The 23,987-nt window shown below is 41.4% G+C and overlaps 1 protein-coding gene across 1 annotated transcript; it reads right to left on the bottom strand.

The window, feature by feature from the left end:
* Positions 1–5,438: 5,438 nt before the first annotated feature.
* On the bottom strand, positions 5,439–23,987 carry LOC135474903 (ribosome quality control complex subunit TCF25-like). The gene is made up of 17 exons (XM_064754575.1): positions 23,796–23,987; positions 21,791–21,988; positions 21,370–21,506; positions 20,974–21,039; positions 20,414–20,502; positions 20,111–20,241; positions 19,077–19,176; positions 17,790–17,883; positions 17,394–17,486; positions 15,630–15,735; positions 15,290–15,397; positions 14,764–14,882; positions 12,171–12,326; positions 11,862–11,952; positions 10,938–11,017; positions 9,925–9,997; positions 5,439–5,892 (listed from the first exon to the last, which is right to left on the bottom strand). Exons 1-17 carry the CDS (start codon positions 23,952–23,954, stop codon positions 5,707–5,709), a joined length of 1,986 nt encoding a protein of 661 aa, XP_064610645.1. The 5' UTR covers positions 23,955–23,987; the 3' UTR covers positions 5,439–5,706.

The raw sequence follows: 23,987 nt of genomic DNA on the forward strand, positions 1-23,987 counted from the left end.
CCCTGAACATACACATTCTAATTTAAATGACTGACCTTGAGGCAATTTCCTGCCAAATAGATGCTGAATATTTTAACTACAGTAGTAGAACAGATGAAAGCAACAAAGCAACACGTTTAGTAATTTGCCATGCCAGAGCCTCAGCATTGTAAGACTCTATGCTTGTTTCTACAACTAGACTGAACTAAATTATTGAATCTTCTGTAATGTACAGGGTTTTGTGATTTCTTAATTGATGGTAATGTGGACTTGTGTCAAAACCTGTGCCCATACTGTCCTCTTTTTCCCCGTTAACATCAGATTTGATGATGATAATGTGGACTTGATAAATCTGAGTTGTCATGTGTCAGACCTGTGGCCACACTGTCCTCTTTCCTGTTAACATCAGATTTGATGATGATAATGTGGACTTGATAAATCTGACTTGTCATGTGTCAAACCTGTGGCCACTGTTCTCTTTCCCATTAACATCAGACTTGATGATGATAATGTGGACTTGATAAATCTGACTCGTCATGTGTCAGACCTGTGGCCACACTGTCCTCTTTCCTGTTAACATCAGATTTTGATGATGATAATGTGGACTTGATAAATCTGACTCATGTGTCAGACCTGTGGCCACACTGTCCCCTTTCCTGTTAACATCAGATTTGATGATGATAATGTGAACTGATAAATCTGACTTGTCATGTGTCAGACCTGTGGCCACACTGTCCTCTTTCCTGTTAACATCAGATTTGATGATGATAATGTGGACTTGATAAATCTGACTTGTCATGTGTCAAACCTGTGGCCACACTGTCCTCTTTCGTGTTAACATCAGATTTGATGCATTTGTATCTCGTGAGGACAGGACGCAGATGGGATTAATCGTGTGTGTCCGTGCTTGTAATTGGATCATTCGTTCACTTATGACATTCTCTTTACACAGGTGTGTGTATTTGTAACTAGTCTTTTAAAGCTAGTGATGCATTGCTTTTATCCAATGAAAACAGTTATGATTTATCATCAGCTCTAGTTGACTGATTTACATGTAGCTATTAATGTAATGTGCCTTACTGATAAGAATTTCAAATTGGTTTATGATTGGTAAATGAAAGCTGCATTGACACCATCCTCTGGTTTCGTTCATACAGATTTTATTAATGATTTATCAGGAGCAAATTAGACAGTTCCATTCTCATCATACTCAGATTGGTGAGTTTCAGACTAGTGATCAACAGCTGAAAGTATAAATGCATTTGTTCCACATACTGAGCAGAAATGATGTTTTGTCAGATTTCTCTGCTGTACCAATATCATCATGTGTTTGCCAATTTTTGCATTGAATCATTTATTGCAAACGACATTGCAGAGATTATAGATGTACACATATTATGTGGGAATGTTTAGGTGACTTCCTTTGTACATAGTCTCTCATCGCCATCCTCCATTGTTTCGTGGGATTGCTGTACAGGCCTTGTGACTGTTTTATTGCTGTTTATAAAAGATGTGATATATGCCTGAATGTGACAGTTTCTGTTGTCAGATTGTGTTTGATAAGCATGTATGAAAAAAAAAAATAAACTACTAAAGAAACCTATCATTGTCTTCTATTCAGTTCTTTTCTACTTATATGGTTAAACAATCAAATAATCATTTTTTTTATTTTATGCTCAAGAATATATTACTTACATGGCTACAGCAGGGACGGGAGTCAGTGGAAGAATGGCCCCCACATAACCTTATATGGTATGGTTGTTGTCAAGCTGGTAGGAGCAGGATGTGAACACACCCACTTATGGCCGAGTGCCTACAGTCACAAGGAAAACATCACTAGGCTAGCAATGGTGTGTCTGCTACAGGATAACTTATACATTCTTCAACACCAATAAAATCAACACTGACACATGCACAGCCTGGAGAAAAACCACCACCAGCCAGCCAGCTGAAAAATACCCTGACTTTAAAGCTATGAAATAAAATAATTTGTAACTAATAAATAAGTGAATAAAATGTAACTGGTAGTATTTATAATATATTTCTCCATACTCGAGAAGTTTTTTGCTTATAAGCAGACAGTCATTTTTATGGGTTGAATCAACCAGTGCCCAAAGTAAATCATTGACCTTTGAGAGATTCAGGCTGGCACGCCATATTGGACAAATGGACCAACAAACTCCATCAGCTCATACTGGAGTACCTTTCCTGCCCTACAGTGACTCTGCTCCTAGCTGACTTGACCATTGTTCCTGTCATAAATGAGTACTACATTACCAATGTAAAAATGTTTTTGCAAAAGCAAAAGAGGAGAACAGTCCACAGAGCTTAGGCCCGAGTTACTTGAGGTGGGAAAGGTTACCTAGTGACACCAACGATTTGTGCACAAGGAGAGAAATGGAATCCAGAAATTCCTTGGTCCAGAGCCACGGTTGAATCTGCACCTCACGTGCCAGCAGTCAAGAGAAGCACACTTTAGTACATGCTGCCTCCAGCCATGTTTTAAGGCTCAACCAAATAAAAAAGTTCTTACAGGTTTATTTTAGAAACAATGACCTGAATTACCACTGGATCTTCAGTATGGTTTCATCATGTCTTCGTTAACAGAACACACTGGTGACATCAAAGTAATATTGCAGACAAGGTATATCACAAAGAATTGTAATCAGCACATGATAAACTGTGAAATTACTTCCACATAGGGAGGTCCATGTATGTTTCATGCTTAAATGAAGATGGTGATGTGAAACAGGTTATAAACACCATTACCCATTCCACACAGATAAAAATTCCAGAATTGTTGAGAAAGTAAATGGAAAAGCTTCAAGAATTAGACAACGTGCAGATGTAGGCCCCGTAACATGAATACTTCACACAGGATATTTCATCAACCAACAATTTCAATTTGAAGTTGATTAGTTACTTGCTGCTTTCATCCGTTTATCGCTCCCATTCAAGATCTAATCAACAAGTACATTTAGTTTAATGCAGACCAGAAAATAACATATATGAACAGTGGAATATGTGTGGAATTTAAACAAATACCACTGCATGCAGTGCAACTTACATCAATGAAAATATTTTGTGATTAACTTTTTTTGTATTTGACAGTGATTAAGGAGACAAAATAAAATCAGAGACATATTAAAGGTCAACTAATCGATGAAAGAGAAGTTGAATTCAGTTTCGCTGTCAGGAAGAGGCTTCCTTTCTTCTGTGGTGCCACTGCTGCAGAATACTGCTTTCTTTAAGCTGTACAGTAAAAGTGTGTCAAAACATCTCTACTGGTACACTTCATAAGTAAATACTACATAACTGAAAGCAAAGTGTACACACAAATACCAATTCACCATGAGTGATACAATTAAATATTCCACACCCTCCACTCCTTTTACATTTGTCAAGTTACAGCTGTATACATTCTGAAGGTTAAACTAAAACTTAAAAAAAAAAAAAAAAAAAAAAATGGATTTGAAACCCAGCAAAAATACATATTTATGATCCAGTTTCCTCTGGTTTTCTTCAGGCACAAACTTGATCATACAAGTAATAAATACAGCAATTTAATAACAATCAAATAAATACATCAATTTAAGTCAGAGAAAAGTTTAAAGGCATACCACCTCACTGGACCAAAACATGGAACAAAACATAAAGGTATGTGGATATTAGAACGGCAAAAGGATCTTGAAGACACAGCTGTTTACCCAGAAGAGACTGTATGTAGGGCGTATCAGTCATATAAGGCGAAATCATGCTTCAGAATGACATTTACAGGCTATCGGATAGACTCTTTGTTCACTTGTTAGTACTATCTTATTGAATTAAATACATGTTGAGAAGCTGGATTTCGCGTTACACAAAGTCAATATCATGCATCTAGGACTACTGCAGCATCACAGATAACTGCTTCAGGGGCAGGGGCTCCTGAGCCCTTCCCTAAGGTTCACTTAGTTCCTGCATGGTGAACCCAGCTTTATAACGAATTAGGAATTTTACACACAGTTTCAACTGACGATTTCTTTGTATGGTTATATGATTGAAGAAGCTGTTTGATAATAAAAATGTCCTTAAAGGTCTCAGTGACAGCTACATGTACATGGCATGTAACAATCTCCTGTTACCTGACCTGCTGGGTACACCTGTTGTAATCTGCAGAATATTCCACACAGACAAAGCCTATGTAACTGTCTCTTATAACAGAGCCTTTCATTCCTGGGTTCTATTGTCTGTACCTGTACATGGCATGTAACAATCTCCTGTCCCCTGACCTGCTGGGTACACCTGTTGTAATCTGCAGAATATTCCACACAGACAAAGCCTATGTAACTGTCTCTTATAACAGAGCCTTTCATTCCTGGGTTCTATTGTCTGTACCTGTACATGGCATGTAACAATCTCCTGTCCCCTGACCTGCTGGGTACACCTGTTGTAATCTGCAGAATATTCCACACAGACAAAGCCTATGTAACTGTCTCTTATAACAGAGCCTTTCATTCCTGGGTTCTATTGTCTGTACCTGTACATGGCATGTAACAATCTCCTGTTACCTGACCTGCTGGGTACACCTGTTGTAATCTGCAGAATATTCCACACAGACAAAGCCTATGTAACTGTCTCTTATAACAGAGCATTTCATTCCTGGGTTCTATTGTCTGTACCTGTACATGGCATGTAACAATCTCCTGTTACCTGACCTGCTGGGTACACCTGTTGTAATCTGCAGAATATTCCACACAGACAAAGCCTATGTAACTGTCTCTTATAACAGAGCATTTCATTCCTGGGTTCTATTGTCTGTACCTGTACATGGCATGTAACAATCTCCTGTTACCTGACCTGCTGGGTACACCTGTTGTAATCTGCAGAATATTCCACACAGACAAAGCCTTTGTAACTGTCTCTTATAACAGAGCATTTCATTCCTGGGTTCTATTGTCTGTACCTGTACATGGCATGTAACAATCTCCTGTTACCTGACCTGCTGGGTACACCTGTTGTAATCTGCAGAATATTCCACACAGACAAAGCCTATGTAACTGTCTCTTATAACAGAGCCTTTCATTCCTGGGTTCTATTGTCTGTACCTGTACATGGCATGTAACAATCTCCTGTTACCTGACCTGCTGGGTACACCTGTTGTAATCTGCAGAATATTCCACACAGACAAAGCCTATGTAACTGTCTCTTATAACAGAGCATTTCATTCCTGGGTTCTATTGTCTGTACCTGTACATGGCATGTAACAATCTCCTGTTACCTGACCTGCTGGGTACACCTGTTGTAATCTGCAGAATATTCCACACAGACAAAGCCTTTGTAACTGTCTCTTATAACAGAGCATTTCATTCCTGAATTCTATTGTCTGTACCTGTACATGGCATGTAACAATCTGTTACCTGACCTGCTGGGTACACCTGTTGTAATCTGCAGAATATTCCACACAGACAAAGCCTTTGTAACTGTCTCTTATAACAGAGCATTTCATTCCTGAATTCTATTGTCTGTACCTGTACATGGCATGTAACAATCTGTTACCTGACCTGCTGGGTACACCTGTTGTAATCTGCAGAATATTCCACACAGACAAAGCCTATGTAACTGTCTCTTATAACAGAGCATTTCATTCCTGTATTCTATTGTCTGTACCTGCACATAACATGGATCTGTACAACATACAAATTCGGTTTCTCTCACAGTAATCAGCTCTCAGATTTTCAGGTACTGTCAGTCCCAGTCCTGAGGTTCATCATGCTGCTCTCCGTCTTCACCCTGGTGGTTCTCTACAGGGGGGTCCACAGGACGAATGTTATTGAGCAAGTCCCTCATGGCATCCATCAGGGCCCCTACACCCTGCCGCAGGTTGTTACCCTGCTCTCCCCCTGCAGCACCCTCAGGCTCCTGGGCTACTTCCTAACATACAAAGAAACAAAAAACACTGAAGTCAGGCCAAGTAATGACGAACTGAGTGATATATTTACTGATATTGATAATCATAAATATGATTTAGTGTATACATGTATCATGGTCTCACCACAGCTGACCGGACACTGACTCATGTTCTTCATGGTCTCAACACAGCTGACTGGCCATTGACTCATGTGCTTCATGGTCTCACCGCAGCTGACTGGCCACTGACTAACACGCATCATGGTCTCACCACAGCCGACTGCCCAATGACTAACGTGCATCATGGTCTCACCACAGCCATCTCGCCACTGACTAACCTGCATCATGGTCTCACCAAAGCCGACCGCCCACTGACTAACCTGCATCATGGTCTCACCACAGCCGACCGCCCACTGACTAACATGCATCATTGTCTCACCAAAGCCATCTGGCCACTGACTAACCTGCATCATGGTCTCACCACAGCCATCTGGCCACTGACTAACCTGCATCATGGTCTCACCACAGCTGACCGCCCACTGACTAACCTGCATCATGGTCTCACCACAGCCATCTGGCCACTGACTAACGTGCATCATGGTCTCACCACAGCCGACCACCCACTGACTAACCTGCATCATGGTCTCACCACAGCCGACCGCCCACTGACTAACATGCATCATTGTCTCACCAAAGCCGACCGGCCACTGACTAACGTGCATCATGGTCTCACCACAGCTGACCGCCCACTGACTAACCTGCATCATGGTCTCACCAAAGCCGACCGCCCACTGACTAACCTGCATCATGGTCTCAACACAGCCGACCGCCCACTGACTAACCTGCATCATGGTCTCACCACAGCCATCTGGCCACTGACTAACGTGCATCATGGTCTCACCACAGCCATCTGGCCACTGACTAACGTGCATCATGGTCTCACCAAAGCCGACCGCCCACTGACTAACCTGCATCATGGTCTCACCAAAGCCGACCGCCCACTGACTAACATGCATCATTGTCTCACCAAAGCCGACCGGCCAATGACTAACGTGCATCATGGTCTCACCCCAGCCATCTGGCCACTGACTAACGTGCATCATGGTCTCACCACAGCCGACCGCCCACTGACTAACCTGCATCATGGTCTCACCAAAGCCGACCGCCCACTGACTAACACGCATCATGGTCTCACCACAGCCGATCACCCACTGACTAACGTGCATCATGGTCTCACCAAAGCCAACCGGCCACTGACTAACGTGCATCATGGTCTCACCACAGCCATCTCGCCACTGACTAACCTGCATCATGGTCTCACCAAAGCCGACCGCCCACTGACTAACCTGCATCATGGTCTCACCACAGCCGACCGCCCACTGACTAACCTGCATCATGGTCTCACTGCAGCTCACCTGCCACTGACTAACCTGCATCATGGTCTCACCACAGCCGACCACCCACTGACTAACCTGCATCATGGTCTCACTGCAGCTCAACTGCCACTGACTAACCTGCATCATGGTCTCACCACAGCCGACCGCCCACTGACTAACCTGCATCATGGTCTCACTGCAGCTCACCTGCCACTGACTAACCTGCTTCATGGTCTCACCACAGCCATCTGGCCACTGACTAACGTGCATCATGGTCTCACCACAGCCATCTGGCCACTGACTAACGTGCATCATGGTCTCACCACAGCCGACCGCCCACTGACTAACATGCATCATTGTCTCACCAAAGCCGACCGGCCACTGACTAACGTGCATCATGGTCTCACCACAGCTGACCGCCCACTGACTAACCTGCATCATGGTCTCACCAAAGCCGACCGCCCACTGACTAACGTGCATCATGGTCTCACCACAGCCATCTGGCCACTGACTAACGTGCATCATGGTCTCACCACAGCCATCTGGCCACTGACTAACGTGCATCATGGTCTCACCAAAGCCGACCGCCCACTGACTAACCTGCATCATGGTCTCACCAAAGCCGACCGCCCACTGACTAACATGCATCATTGTCTCACTAAAGCCGACCGGCCAATGACTAACGTGCATCATGGTCTCACCCCAGCCATCTGGCCACTGACTAACGTGCATCATGGTCTCACCACAGCCGACCGCCCACTGACTAACCTGCATCATGGTCTCACCAAAGCCGACCGCCCACTGACTAACCTGCATCATGGTCTCACCACAGCCGACCGCCCACTGACTAACGTGCATCATGGTCTCACCAAAGCCAACCGGCCACTGACTAACGTGCATCATGGTCTCACCACAGCCATCTCGCCACTGACTAACCTGCATCATGGTCTCACCAAAGCCGACCGCCCACTGACTAACCTGCATCATGGTCTCACCACAGCCGACCGCCCACTGACTAACCTGCATCATGGTCTCACTGCAGCTCACCTGCCACTGACTAACCTGCATCATGGTCTCACCACAGCCGACCGCCCACTGACTAACCTGCATCATGGTCTCACTGCAGCTCAATTGCCACTGACTAACCTGCATCATGGTCTCACCACAGCCGACCGCCCACTGACTAACCTGCATCATGGTCTCACTGCAGCTCACCTGCCACTGACTAACCTGCTTCATGGTCTCACCACAGCCATCTGGCCACTGACTAACGTGCATCATGGTCTCACCACAGCCATCTGGCCACTGACTAACCTGCATCATGGTCTCACCACAGCCGATCACCCACTGACTAACGTGCATCATGGTCTCACTGCAGCTCACCTGCCACTGACTAACGTGCATCATGGTCTCACCACAGCCATCTCGCCACTGACTAACCTGCATCATGGTTTCACCACAGCCGACCGCCCACTGACTAACCTGCATCATGGTCTCACCAAAGCCAACCGGCCACTGACTAACGTGCATCATGGTCTCACCACAGCCATCTCGCCACTGACTAACCTGCATCATGGTCTCACCAAAGCCGACCGCCCACTGACTAACCTGCATCATGGTCTCACCACAGCCGACCGCCCAATGACTAACCTGCATCATGGTCTCACTGCAGCTCACCTGCCACTGACTAACCTGCATCATGGTCTCACCACAGCCGACCGCCCACTGACTAACCTGCATCATGGTCTCACTGCAGCTCACCTGCCACTGACTAACCTGCATCATGGTCTCACCACAGCCGACCGCTCACTGACTAACCTGCATCATGGTCTCACTGCAGCTCACCTGCCACTGACTAACCTGCTTCATGGTCTCACCACAGCCATCTGGCCACTGACTAACGTGCATCATGGTCTCACCACAGCCATCTGGCCACTGACTAACCTGCATCATGATCTCATTGCAGCTGTAACTTTGCTTTCCTAAACCTGAGTGCAATCATATAGATGTACATGTAAGTGAGAATAGTGTTCAACACCAACTAATGAAGACACACACTGAATCTGTTCAAGATAAAAATTGGTCTTATCCCTTCCCATTCCTGCGTGTGGAAGCCAAGCACATGTTTTGTATGGTTGGCCTAGGGGAAAACTTGCCCATACTTTAAGTTTAGCACCCTCTTAAATCAGCAAACTGAAACCAGGAAAGGACTGCCTGAAGGTTACTTTCTTGTTTATGCTCAGTGGAAACCAGTGGTCAGTCGTTAGCTTCAGCAGAATTAGCTACTAAGCAGTGTATGAGATGGTCATCCCCAGCCTTCGCTGCGCTAATGTAAAATTTAATGTTCTTCCAAATGGAGATCCAAAAGGTTGAGCGAGGAAGAGTCATTGCCTTTTTTGTTTTTTTATGTTTTGGTACATGTATGTGAAATGCAAAGAGACCTAAAATCACATATAACATGTGTCAAGTAATCAGAATACTCTGTACAAATGTACAAAAGTTTCAAAAAATGATTCTCTGCTGTCTCAAGCACTCTCAAGTGGCCCTATAAGGTGGATCAAAATCAGCCAAAATCAAACAAAATGTGTTAAAAAAGCTTAACATTTGGTGAAGTAAGTATACATAAAACATACTCTCTTTTTCCAGCTCAAACCTCGTAATAAAACATATATCATCTTACATCAGGATTGAAGTTTGGTAGAAGAGATCGAAGAAACATGGACAAATAGCCATCCTCCTGGGCTCTGGTTCGCCTGCAGTAAACAGAATAAGAACAAAACAATATGTAAGTAAAGCAAAGCGCAGATTTACCTTGCAACTGGGCGCAACTGGGTATTTAACAACTGAAAACAACACACAGTACCTGTGAGGATCTGATCAGATGCTGCTTTTAGTTGATCTAAACAGGTTTGCAATCAATGACAATTGCCGACTCAGCAGTAGCTCGGAGATGAGCATGTTCTGTAACTCAAGGCATACCATTGTATCCAGTTCTGATGATCTACGCATGACAGTCGCTTACTGTGGCGGGCTTTATAAAACTGTTCAACAAAGCTTTACACGTAGGTCAACTTTGTCTACACTGTAGCTGAACCCACTTGCTTCCAATCGCAAGTCTGACCTATACCTGGCTTAGAACTCCCATGCAGTATACACACACAGGTACAGCTGTACCTTGATAAGCAAATGGAATGCAAAATATGTTTGTAGCTCTCAAGAGTATTGAGTTATATGCCCAAATAATGTTACTGACTACAGAGGAGCGTTCTTAAGATCAACTGACATTTGCTTGAAACAAAAATGTGCCAACACATTAGTGATAAACCCAAACTGAAATTAGAGCAAAGGCTGAATACATTGTAGATGTTGATAAAATACATCTGAAGAAACAATAATTCTGCTAGGTTAAATGTACTACCTACATAGCTTATATTTCAGACATTCAGAAAAATGTCAGAACGCTAAATAAGGAGGGAGATCATTTAGCTCGCTTAATTAAAGAATCAAATGCCACCACAAGTCAATGTGCCTATACCTTCAGCTTGACTTGCTAAGAGTGCCTTTTTTCACCCAATCAGACAGCCACATGACATGTACCTTCACATCAGATTAAGGCAACTGCTAAGATAGACACACAGATACTGAGTGGAGTTTGACAACAATACAAAAATCAGCTGATGAATTAAGCCTCACCTTGCTGGCCTCTCGTAACTGGCTATAGAGTCTAATGGCGGCAGAGGGTCGTAACTGAATACAGCTCCACTGTTTACCTCCTGCAACAACCACAACGGAACATGAATCATGCACAAAATGTAGCCACATGTAGTATGTACATTTACACAGCTGACAGAGCGACAGTTGTACATGTCATTTCCGGATATAACCAGACCCATACATGTATATATCTACTTAATTTATACTGAGGACCATTAATGGCACAGCTGTCCATGGAGTCACTGTAATGGCAGATCAAGGTAAGTGTTGGCATGACGGCTTCATGTCATTAGGCGTGTCTGGTTCCTCGTTAGATCTGAGATTACAAGATCTGAGAGGTAGATGTGAAGGAGTGTATATCAAGCTGTACTGATGGAACACTACATGTTGTTTGAATGGAAATGCCATATTATCATACAAACTGCACGGCTCTGAATTACCTCCCTTGTCACATGAAACCCCGCTATGACATAATCAAAATGTGCGAATAGCTTTTCAGAATGTAGAAAAAACATTCGCAGAAATGTCAAGAGATTATAGAGGAAGTAGAAGTTTTTCAGCTGAGATAGAATATCTGTGGCATGTTGTACCTATACAAGTATTTCATTAGGGAATTTTAAAATTTTTTTGGCTTAAAAATTATATAAAGTTTAGCATGAGCTATCCAGATCAGTTTACACAATTGAACTGTCAGAAAGGAATGTCCTCATAAAGCATATGATGCTTTAACTTTGAATCTTGGCCTTAGCCATTTTCAGAGGTCCCACCCCATGATGGCGTGCCCCTAAAAAGGTGCAACCTCAAGGGAGGTCAGGTACGGCCCTATTCACTGCAAGCCGTTTAGTTTTTAAGTATCAATAGATTTCTTCACCTTGAGAAATTGGAGCAAATGAAAGTACAAACCATTGGGAGGACGGATAAAGCCTCCTTTATCTCTGAGATTAAAACGTGACGATAAATATTCCTGGGTGTGCCACAATATCTTGTCTTCCTCCTGAAAACAACAGTGATTGTGACAGTGATTGTTTTTGTCATTATTTATTTATATGACTGTGGTAAGCGCCACACTCAAAACTTTCTCACTTATATTATGGAAGTCAATTTTATGGGTAGAGGAAGTAGGACACTCACAGCAATCGTATTAGTGGGTCATTGTACACTGTACTGCGCTAGAGCAGTATTAGGCCATTAACTATTAACCACTGGACTTACCTGGTATTGTACTGCTCCACCCTGGGCTCTCCATTCTCCACCTTGTCTAACAGACACCTGACAGTCTGCTCTAACCATGCCACTACCTCAGGCTCCTTCCAACATGGCCAGCACCTCCCTACATACAGCGCAAGTAACTGCTTGAGGGCATCAGGGCTGACTGTCACAACAACGAACAACAGATGCATAAGGATGAGAAAACAAAGATCAACAACAAAAGGTGCATAAAGATGAGAAAACAAAGATCAACACATAAAAAAAAGATAATTAAGTTTCATGGATTTAAGACACATTAACAAGAATAATTCTACATTTTCTATTTAAAGACAGAAAAGGTGTACCAAGGATTTGGCACTTCAGATGTATTTTAAGCGATACATGGTTTTAACAAAAATAAGAAAGATATGCACCCCCCCCCCACCAAAAAAAACGAGAAGAACATTTTCATGAGACATATTTTATATTTGTTTTGTAACCCTCTATTTTATGCACATTTTTCATCCATGCTAGGGAATATTTGAAACAAAGTCATGGATGAACATACTGGGAACAAGAGACCAGCTTAGCACCCCCAATTTGCACTCTCCCTTCAACAAATTTGTTTTCACAGCTATGGTCGTTCACATCACCATTCCAGGCTACTTAATTTCTGCACTGAACACTGGGGTTTTAGGAGAATTGCAGTATTGGTAGCTTAAAGCCATTTTTTTGCACCCCAAGAAAAAAGCTGAGAAGCTTTTTAGCACTTGTATACGTTAGGCCACATTCAAATCTCCATATTAAGAAATAAAAATAGTGTGCAATGCACTTAAAACTACTCAGCCTTGAGCACATGTACAATGTAACGAATAGATCCAACTTCACGGTGGCTTGTAATAATATGTAGATCATTTCCAGTGGCATTTAGAAAGTTTTCAAACATAAAGCAGGAGAATACCTTTTAAGGATAACAACTTTTTTATTTATTTCAGACTGTCGTTGCAGCCTCTTATATAAAATTTGACTTAAATGACCCCTATGACCTTGAAGAAAGAGGTCAAGGTCACTGAAAATCAATAGTGTTCTTCCTCATGCCAAGGTGTAAGTATGGTGTAAGTTTGGAGAACTTGCTAAATAGTTCTATAGATAGCATGTCTACAAGCCTTTCATAAAATTCAACTTGCATGACCCCAGTGACCTAAAAGAAAAAGGTTAAGGTCGCTGATAATCAATAATGTTCTTCCTCATGCCAGGGTATGTAAGTATGGTGTAAGTTTGATGAATTTGGGCTAAACAGTTCTAGAGATAGAGTGTTTAAAAGGATATGGAGGGCCTCCGTGGCCAAGATGGTTAGCACGCCAGTGCAGCACATTGACCCAAGAGCCTCTCACCAGTTTGGTCACTAAGAGTTCAAGTCAAGCTCATGCTGGCTTCCTCTCCAGCAGTGCGTGGGAAGGTCTGTCAGCAACCTGTTGATGGTCGTGGGTTTCTTCTGGGCTCTGATTATTTTCCTTCCACTACAATGCTGGCCCCAGTCGAATAAATGAAATATTCTTGAGTATGGCGTAAAACACCAAACAAATAATCCAATCAAAACAAGGATAAGGACAGAGGGACGAATACTGGCCACGGGGTAAATATCAAGCATTTCATGTATCCTTTACCCTCATCCAAGTTATAAAATGCCAGAAAGTTGCTTTTCAACCAGCTTTTTTGAGCACGACATTATTTCCAGCCAACGTTCTCATAGCAATTATTTATCATCATAGTGTTGAAAATCTCAGATCTCATATCCATCTGCCTCAGTACACCAGGCACAGGATACAGTACAAATCTCAGATCTCATGCCCATCTGCCTCAGTACACCAGGCACAGGATACAGTACAAATCTCAGATCTTATGCCCATCTGCCTCAGTCCACCATGCACAGGATAGAGTACAAATCTCAGATCTCATGCCCATCTGCCTCAGTCCACCAGGCACAGGATAGAGTACAAATCTCAGATCTCATACCCATCTGCTTCAGTCCACCAGGCACAGGATACAGTACAAATCTCAGATCTCATGCCCATCTGCCTCAGTACACCAGGCACAGGATAGAGTACAAATCTCAGATCTCATACCCATCTGCCTCAGTACACCATGCAGAGGACAGAGTACAAATCTCAGATCTCATGCCCATCTGCTTCAGTCCACCAGGCACAGGATAGAGTACAAATCTCAGATCTCATGCCCATCTGCCTCAGTCCACCAGGCACAGGATGGAGTACAAATCTCAGATCTCATACCCATCTGCCTCAGTACACCAGGCACAGGATAGAGTACAAATCTCAGGTCTCATGCCCATCTGCCTCAGTACACCAGACACAGGATGGAGTACAAATCTCAGATCTCATGCCCATCTGCCTCAGTACACCAGGCACAGGATAGAGTACAAATCTCAGATCTCATGCCCATCTGCCTCAGTCCACCAGGCACAGGATGGAGTACAAATCTCAGATCTCATGCCCATCTGCCTCAGTACACCAGGCACAGGATGGAGTACAAATCTCAGATCTCATGCCCATCTGCCTCAGTACACCATGCACAGGATAGAGTACAAATCTCACATTACCTGTATTGTGATGTTTGCCCAAACAAGGCACTGTTGGTGACCCCCGAGTCCGGGCTGACTCCACACTTCTCCAGCAGAGGTAACAGCACTCCTGGGAACATTAGCACACTGTCTTCCAGCTGATGGCAGGAAAATAAACCATCTTAATATGATTAACATATGATCACCAAAGTTGTGTAATGCAGACAACTTCAGCCTCGAAAACTGGAAAAAAATTTATCTGATTTGTTTGCTTGAATGTCATATATATTATACTATTATGTATTTATATTATTCTACATTTTACGACCTTTATAACAGATTCTGAATGGTAGCACTTGCACAGAGGAGGCTGATAGTTAGTGAAAGGTAAGTATTTGGGATGCTTGTAACAACAAAACTTTGACTGAATTAGACCCATTGATTATTGGCCCTAAATCACTTGTATAGCCTCTTAGGTATCAATATCCCTACCCTGAATAATTCTTGGACACTTCGTGCAATATCAACCTTAAAGGATTAACCTCAGAATTATGGCAGAGTTTACCATTTCTGTAGCTTTAGCAATATCCTGCCCATTCTGACCGGCCAGCTGGAACATGGCCAAGGGAACGGACAAGGCAAAGTTAGGCAGCTGGGACAGATTACGATGAGCCTGGTAATGAAAAGGAAATATCTCTCAGGTAATTATTCTTATTTAATACAGATTAACTCAAAGTCACATGAACCTAGATTTAATAATTTTTGAAATTACTGAAAGGCTATAAATAATTTACCAGTGAAACCAAACGATGTGCTGGGGGCCCCTAAGGAACGGAATAAATTATGAGCAAAATTTTGCAGAGAAATTCTGTAAATGAACAGATGTTTGTTAGAAAACAACTTACCTCCCATTCTTCAAACATGCGGACTAAAAAAGTGAATTGTTGAGATTTTAAGGCGTAGAAATCAATCATGAGTAAGACACACAGGGGATCTCCTTCAGGATCCAAACTGGAAGTGAGAAAACTGAATATAGTCGAAACAAATAAATATCTTCACATGAAAGATTTCATTTTGGAGACACCAACTTGATTTTGTTTTATGAGTGAGCCAACAGTGAAAAATCCAAATATATTTTTTTAGGATTTTCCTGTTTTTTAAGGCTTTCCAATCTCATATAAAATATGTCTTTAACAGGAACAATTGCTGGCAATTGACAAAGATAGTGTAGAGACCGGATCCATTCATTTTTTTTTCTAGCATTGGCGATTAACCTGTACTTAGGAAATATTTCACTTTTCAGATCGCTGTGAACTATAATAGTTTCAGGAACCTATGAAGAGCTCAGTGAAAGTTTTCCGGCTGTGCTCTACAAACTATACTATCCGCTATACTATGATTGCCGTTTAATCATTCAATTAACAATACTGCCTTACATATGTGGATAAAACACCTGTGGCAATGAAGCACCAGTGCCTGACTTGTAAGCAGACTTTCCATTTATTACTGACCACGTCACAGCTAGTATCAATGAGGAAGGGGAGGAGTGGGGGGGGGAGGGCCACAAAGTTTTGAGGTTACCTCAAAAGAGATAGTTTGTAACATATTACCAGGGGTATTTCAAGAAGAAGATAGAGGTGTATGTACATTCAGGTATAGATGTCATTAAATTAGATAAACAGGGCTTTGTATAACACTTTTAAATGTCTTCATTCAAAGCTTTCTGGTTACGTACCAGATGACCATGAGAGAATATCAAACTCTGAAGAGTACATATTGCTGTGAAAGGCATCGCTAATTTGACAGAAAGTGCATAAAGAATGTTCACTCAGAAAACAAAGTTTAAGTGGTTAGTTCCAACTGAAGAAAAGAAGGGCCTGATTTCTCAGTTCCCGGAAGAGACTATAAACCATGTTGATTTCATCTTTCACCTGCAGGTCTGGGACATGCAACGGCCTGGAATCATTTCCAGACACAAGAGTAAATATATATGTCTTGTGTCCTAATAAATGTCTAAAGTAAAGAGAAGAACTACCAAACTGTCATGTGTATTTACTTACCAATCAGTCTAAAGGTAAGCTCTAAAGTTACGAATGATGCAGTGTATGACATGGTATAAGTAATACATGAACAACTACTTCAACACCTGTCCCTTAGAAACCTCGTTCAGTTCATTGCGACTGCATTTAAACTGAAGCATCTTGACAAACTCTTCAGCTGAACATTAGTGAGACAAAATATGCAAAGTGTATATAGGTATATGGACTGCAAAAATCAAGACTGCATGCAGAACAACTGCTACACAGGTACTGACTTTAGATATTATTACTAAATAATAAACTTACAACAAAAAAGCTGATCAAAGTTATTATGGAAATTCACAGCTTGTATGTGCTCAGTTGATAATATATTTTTATGCAGCTTTCCCAAATTCAACCTTTAAAAACCTGGCAGTCAGTCTCGTCTCTCCCTGTCTTGCCGAGCTGGTGAGGCTCACTGAGGTGTGACGGAGTGGTGGACACCTGTGACTGATTGACTCCTAATCTTCTATTCCCCACGGTGAGTGTACAACTAATGATAAGCCCTCATAATTCATCATAGTATACATATTCTGAAAATACATCTAAAATTATTGAGAAGATACAGAATAAAGATGTAAAATTACTAACCTTAGCAAAAGCTTACAGAACTCCAGAGCTGTTCGGTAACATCCCTTCTGGCCCACAAAACACAAGTGTCTAAATAATGCTATGTAGAATGCCCTGAAACAGATGGAAAGGTTGACCAATTTTACACTGAAATGCTTGTATGTGAAACACAGCAATATTGTTACAGTGCCATAATAAGTGCTGCCACGTCTAACAATTAAACCGAACAAGCCCAAGCATAGACTAAAAATGTAAGCTAGCCAGCCAGCCAGCCATCCAGCCAGCAACAAATCACTGTGACTACCATTCTCCCTTCAGTTAAATAGGTGTGTATTAAATCTACATAAATCAATATATAAGAAACTAAATTCTCAGTTACTTGAATTAATCACACTGGTAGTTTTCCGAAGTTCGTACCTGTTTTCTGGTCGTCTGTAGCTTAGACGACAGGTTCCCTGGGTTAGGCTAAACAATGGATGAAATGCGACCTCAAAACTATACAAAGCTCGTTCTGTGGAAACATAAAAACAATGGATGAAATGCGATCTCAAAACTATACAAAGCTCGTTCTGTGGAAACATAAAAACAATGGATGAAATGCGATCTCAAAACTATACAAAGCTCGTTCTGTGGAAACATAAAAACAATACATGAAATGCGACCTCAAAACTATACAAAGCTCGTTCTGTGGAAACATTAAAACAATGGATGAAATGCGATCTCAAAACTATACAAAGCTCGTTCTGTGGAAACATAAAAACAATACATGAAATGCGACCTCAAAACTATACAAAGCTCGTTCTGTGGAAACACAAAAACAATGGATGAAATGCGATCTCAAAACTATACAAAGCTCGTTCTGTGGAAACATAAAAACAATGGATGAAATGCGACCTCAAAACTATACAAAGCTCGTTCTGTGGAAACATAAAAACAATGGATGAAATGCGACCTCAAAACTATACAAAGCTCGTTCTGTGGAAACATAAAAACAATGGATGAAATGCGATCTCAAAACTATACAAAGCTCGTTCTGTGGAAACATAAAAACAATGGATGAAATGTGATCTCAAAACTATACAAAGCTCGTTCTGTGGAAACATAAAAACAATGGATAAAATGCGCCCTCAAAACTATTCAAAGTTCGCTCTATGGAATCACAAAAACAATTTATTTTTTAAATCTGAATCAGGTTTAACACCACACTCAATTTTATTCCACTTGTACATCTGTAATCCAATTTATGAGCAGGGGGAATTATACTGCCTGGAAGAAACCATCAGATTTTGGTCAAGAGCTGACAAACTTTCCTACATGTAATGCACACTATTATCCACTTGCTGGAAGGCAAGTGATTTCCAACAAACTTCACATACAGACACTTTATACATTGCTTGTTAACAAAAAAAATAATCCCTTGCCCTACCTGCACTCTATTTATGAAGGATTATATCCTAGGGGAGAAATGTAAGTTTTAACACGAAAAGTTCCTGCTATGTTTGGTGCTCAAATTCACCACACTGTATTAAAACTAACAAGTAAATGATTGAGCCAAAATATGATGGTTTACCAATAAAAAAGTTACAAATTTCATTCATTCACAGGCTTAGACCCTCCAGAAACGATCATTTTGATTTGTATTTTATAAAATTTCTTTATGCACGGTCACATTGTTACCTTTAAAGTTTCAGATCAGACACTCACCGACAAGCTCTGTGGACATTTGGAGGTCTTCTGACATTCTACACACTTCACTCAGTTGTAACAGGGAATCTATGTGATATGGTTGCAGCTGTAAAATATTCTGAAATGCAAAATATCAACTTCAGCGATCCATGTACTACATATTGATGGATTTCCACAATTTATGGTCTGATATACAGAAGCCTCATTAGCACTCATTAATTTGTCTATCAAATGACACCAGCCCAGTGTTTTATACAGGGCCATGCTGTGTACATCAAAAATCAAATGTGTTAAAATTACAAGGAAAGAAATAAAATTTTACCTCTCAACATCAAGTTTTCATTGCTTTCCATTCAAGAATCCACTGACAGATAAATTTCACTTTTTCTAATTTGAAATCAGTGCAATACTGTCTATAGAATATACTTTTTTCTAATTTTGATGTTTTTTGCTGGAAAAAATCAAAAAAAATCTTCACTTACATGTATTTCTCTAAATTATTTGCTTCTTCCTTTTGCTTGGGTTTTAAAAGTTACTACCATCTTTACCATGTACCATGGACACCAGACATGAGACCGTAATCATTCAATGTACTGGTATCCTATTTTTAAATGTTTCAGCTTTTATGCCCTTATTTGTGCAACATTTTCAAACCAAAAGAACTGCTCTTTTAGCATGTCTTTGTTCAGGTCTTTGTTTCCTTTCACGCTCATATGTTTGCTTTTAGTAATATATATAAAGTCGTTATTTATTAAGTTTTGCAATTACAATCTGTCAGTTTTTCCTTTATGGTCTTAAATATCTATTATCATTCAATTGGTTATCCTCTCTGTATATGTACCTTGCTGTCTGTAGGCGAATGAATAAATAAACTACAGTACGCAAAAAAACAAGTGTATGGTTGATATGTTGGAATACCAATTTTCCCACCATTAAGATGACGCTTCAAAAGCACAACCAGGATTAGTCAAGCTCCAGGCTTACTCTAAGTTTGGAAGAATGACAAACCCATGATGAGTCAGCATAAAACAGTCAGACTTTGATATAATTACCACAATGTTCTGATGGTTGAGGGAGTCCACTGCCTCCCAAAACTGACGCTGTATCTGTTGGTACTGGGTGCTGTGCTCAAAGTTGAAGTAAAGATTGCCATGATGGGACTCTTGATGTGACATGCTTAAACCTACAAACAGAAAGGTATTTGAACTTTTTTAACGGTTTATTTATTTATTGATTCAATTTGTGTTTTAGGCTATACCTAGTCTTCTGGCTCAGCTGTATGTTGCTTTATGCAATACACTGGAGAAGAAATTACTTTTTTTTTTCACAACAATGATGTGACAAGAAGGACGCACCTGTTTTTCCCATTGGGGGCCAGGAATCTTTGGGTGTGGCCAGCCAGGAGGATCTATGGGCGGGTCTATTACGATTTCTCCGACGATTTCTAAAGACCAATCAAATGAGACAAATTACATGATGTCAGTGAAGTCAAATGGGTAGAGGAATTACAATAATCCACATCATATTACATACACAGTGTATGCACCCAGCCCAGGGTTAACAAAAATGTCTAACCAGGCACAATACTTTGCTCAGTTTCAACTAGCGAATTAAAATGAGCATCAGGGCCTCGGTGGCCTCGGGGTTAGCATGCCAACGCTGCATAATGACTCAGGAGCCTCCCACTAATGTGTCAACTGTGAGTTCAAGTCCAGCTCAAGTTGGCTTCCTCTCTGGCTGAACGTGGGAAGATTTGTCACCAACCTGCAGATGGTCGAGGGTTTCCCCTGGGCTCTGCCCGGTTTTCTCCCACCATAATGCTGGCTGCCGTCATATAAGCGCACATAAGCGAAATTTTCGTGAATACAGCTGTATCAACTAAATAAAACAATCAAATAAACTGAAGGCTACATACACCTGTTCTGCCTGTACTACTCTGGAACCAAATATTCTTCTCATCTCATTGTCCGGAATCAAATTTCTACAATTAAGAAGAAGTCATTACAAGATGGAAACACGGAAAAACCTTTGAATAAAACAGAAGCTGCTCTTGAAAAAGTTGGACAGATTGGTGACAATATATTTCTTATCTTCCTTGTTCACGTTCTTGCTTGTTTGCTACATTGGTGCTTTATATATTAACATGATTTTGTTTAACAACCTGCTTTAAGAAAACCAGAATGTCTTGTCAGGTGCAACATGCCTGAAAATTTTATAACTAGGATTTTTTGTTTAAAAAATTTTATAACAAAACTACTGTAAGTACACCTAGGTGTAACCATTAAATACCAAGCAAAGCCAGCAATCATACTTGTGTTCCACACTCAGCAGAGATCTCATGTCAGACGTTATGAGTGACTGTTCAGAGCTGTCTTCTTCTTGTGAACGGGTCCCTAAATCTCCCAGAAGTCTGTTTACCTCACGGATACTTGCATCAATTTCGTCCTCCTCAAAAATGCAACGTTACTTAACATAATTCAACTTTTTCATTGATGGTTTTCACAATATGTGACTATGTACTGACATTATGATTCAATGTACAAATTCTTGTTGGTTTTACGACTGAGCAGAAAACTTTGCAACAGAATTGCTCAATCATTATTTTTAAGAATGAACACTTCTTTCTCTTGTACTGTAAGATGCCAACATAAACATGCAGGTGCAAACACATATTTCAAAATTGAAGCATGACTATTATTACCACAAAACAAATAAACAGACTTTGACACTACCTCCACAGTTTGTGACATTTCCTTTCCTGCGGCTGCTGATTTCCCTTTCTTTTTCCTCCTCTTTTTCTTTTTCTGCAGATTTTGATTGGCCCCTTGACTATCCTCCTGATTTGCACTCTCCGCTGTCTCTTCAGTAAGATCACTGTTATTTGAGGCATTCTGAGCTCCTGGGCTGTCTTCTCCAACACTGTCATTCAGCTGTCACAAAAAGAAACACACACAAGAGAATTTCACTATTTCAATTTACAACAATATGGTTGGGTTGAGTGTACTGGTTTCTCAACATGAAGAAAAGAGTGCCAAGGCACATGTGACTTAAGGATCTGAGTTCTATTTCACCCTTCCCACATTAGTTTTCAGAAATACAGTTAATGAGAAAACTAAGCTGGGAACATGGCCACCTGAGCCCAGAGTTAAAGATAAACTGTGCGAAATGGTAAGCTGCTTGTCACATTCCTTGTGAGCATGTGCTGAAATGACTGTCAAAGTCTGTGTGCTTAATCTGTGACTTTACTTCCACATAAGGAATCCAAGATGTTTTTGTATCCATATTTAATAAAGTTCAATTTCTCCGCTCACTGCCTGGAGGTCAGTAATCTATTGTCTTTAAAAATTTTACTAAGGATCTTAAAGGGGTGAATGGGAGCAAGCTATGCAGCTTTGTGAGCCCTACTGCAAACATAACAACACAAACAGTCATCCAGGGCAACCTCAACCTGTTGTTTCAGCAGCATCCACGGTTTCCTCTGCTTTTTTTTATTTGGCGGGCAGGCTGAAAGTTACGCCGCTTTGTTTCTAAGGAAGTGTTCTTGGCTACGATGACAGGTCTAAATAGTCATATAGCAATGATGAGTCATTAGGTCTGTGTACATATACTGTGTCTTTCAGCGGCAGGGCACATCCATGCCACCATAGTGCTGCCACCACAGAAATATCATGCCAAGGACATCATACCTGACACCGCAAACAGTCACATTATACTGACACCAGGCCAACCAGTGTTTACTGTTCTAGCCTCCCAGTGCTGAGCACCAAGTCAGGCAGTGTATTTATTTATTTATTTGATTGGTGTTTTACACTGTACTAAAGAATATTTCACTCAAATGACGGCGGCAAGCATTATGGCAGAAGGAAATTGGGCAGAGCCCGAGAGTAACCCATTACCATCCGCAAGTTGTTGGCAGACGTTCCCACATACTACTGGAGAGGAAGCCATGGCCTGGACGTGAACTCACCGAGACCCCACTGAGAGAGGCTCCTGAGTCATTGCGCCGCGCTTGCATGCCACACAGGCCCCTGAGGCATTATCAAGTACCATTAACCTTAGGAATAATCCCATCAGTGAGGTCACCTCACAAAATAATAACATTTTAACAAAAGTAATAAACTGTAAAATGTAAACAATTGAATGCAACCTGTGGATGGTTTAAAGTTTCTGTCTAAACCTTGCGGCAGATACTGTGATAAACCTGACAGCATGCTACAATTCTAGTCAGAAGTCACTACATTTAGAATGATTAAGAGTTTCCAAACAATGTTGCTAACACTTAATTACCCACCTTATCCTCTTGTTTCACCTACATCCAAGCACTAAGAATTACAGTCATTCTCACCTTGTCCACAATTAGTTTTTTGTCTGGTTAGTTTATTCTGAACCATCTTTTGACGAACAAAATCTTTGACGCCTCTTCCACATTCATGCTTTCGCTTGTACCTGCCATTGTGTGTGCATGGACTGCTTACATCACATGTGTCATGCACTGAAACTCTTGACGATTCTACATGGAGCAACTTTGGCCTAGAACTGCAGCATGTCGTCAGGCTTATCACAGTATCGGCTGCAAATTCTAGTGATACTACGGATGGTCCTTAGTTTCCCAGGGGCTCTGCCCGGTTTATTCCCACCATAATGCTGGCTGTCGTCGCATAAGCGAAATATTCTTGAGTGCGGCGTAAAACACCAGTCAAATAAATAAACAGCTCAACATTATCAATCTGAATTTACCAGTTCGAATGGGTTGGTGACCAAATTTCGTGACTTGGATTTCTTGGACGATGACTTGGCAGCTGGGTCAGGGGCATTTTCCTCCGAACTATCATCTTTGAGCTCTGGAATGAATATGTCTGACTTCCCCTGTAGTTTCCTCAAGGCTCTGTTTGACATGTTTCTGTAGTTTTCTTCGTCTCAACCGCGATT

This window comes from Liolophura sinensis, chromosome 9, assembly GCF_032854445.1.
Source record: "Liolophura sinensis isolate JHLJ2023 chromosome 9, CUHK_Ljap_v2, whole genome shotgun sequence".
Classification (NCBI taxonomy): Eukaryota; Metazoa; Mollusca; class Polyplacophora; order Chitonida; family Chitonidae; genus Liolophura; species Liolophura sinensis.

Excerpts from the sequence above, each read along its gene's own strand:
- LOC135474903 (XM_064754575.1), bottom strand. The coding sequence starts at position 23,954 with ATGTCAAACAGAGCCTTGAGGAAACTACAGGGGAAGTCAGACATATTC. Across the intron at positions 11,018-11,861 it reads CTTTATCCGTCCTCCCAATG|GAGGTAAACAGTGGAGCTGT; the intron begins GTTTGTACTTTC and ends TGGTTGTTGCAG. Across the intron at positions 5,893-9,924 it reads TACCAAACTTCAATCCTGAT|GAAGTAGCCCAGGAGCCTGA; the intron begins GTAAGATGATAT and ends TTTGTATGTTAG.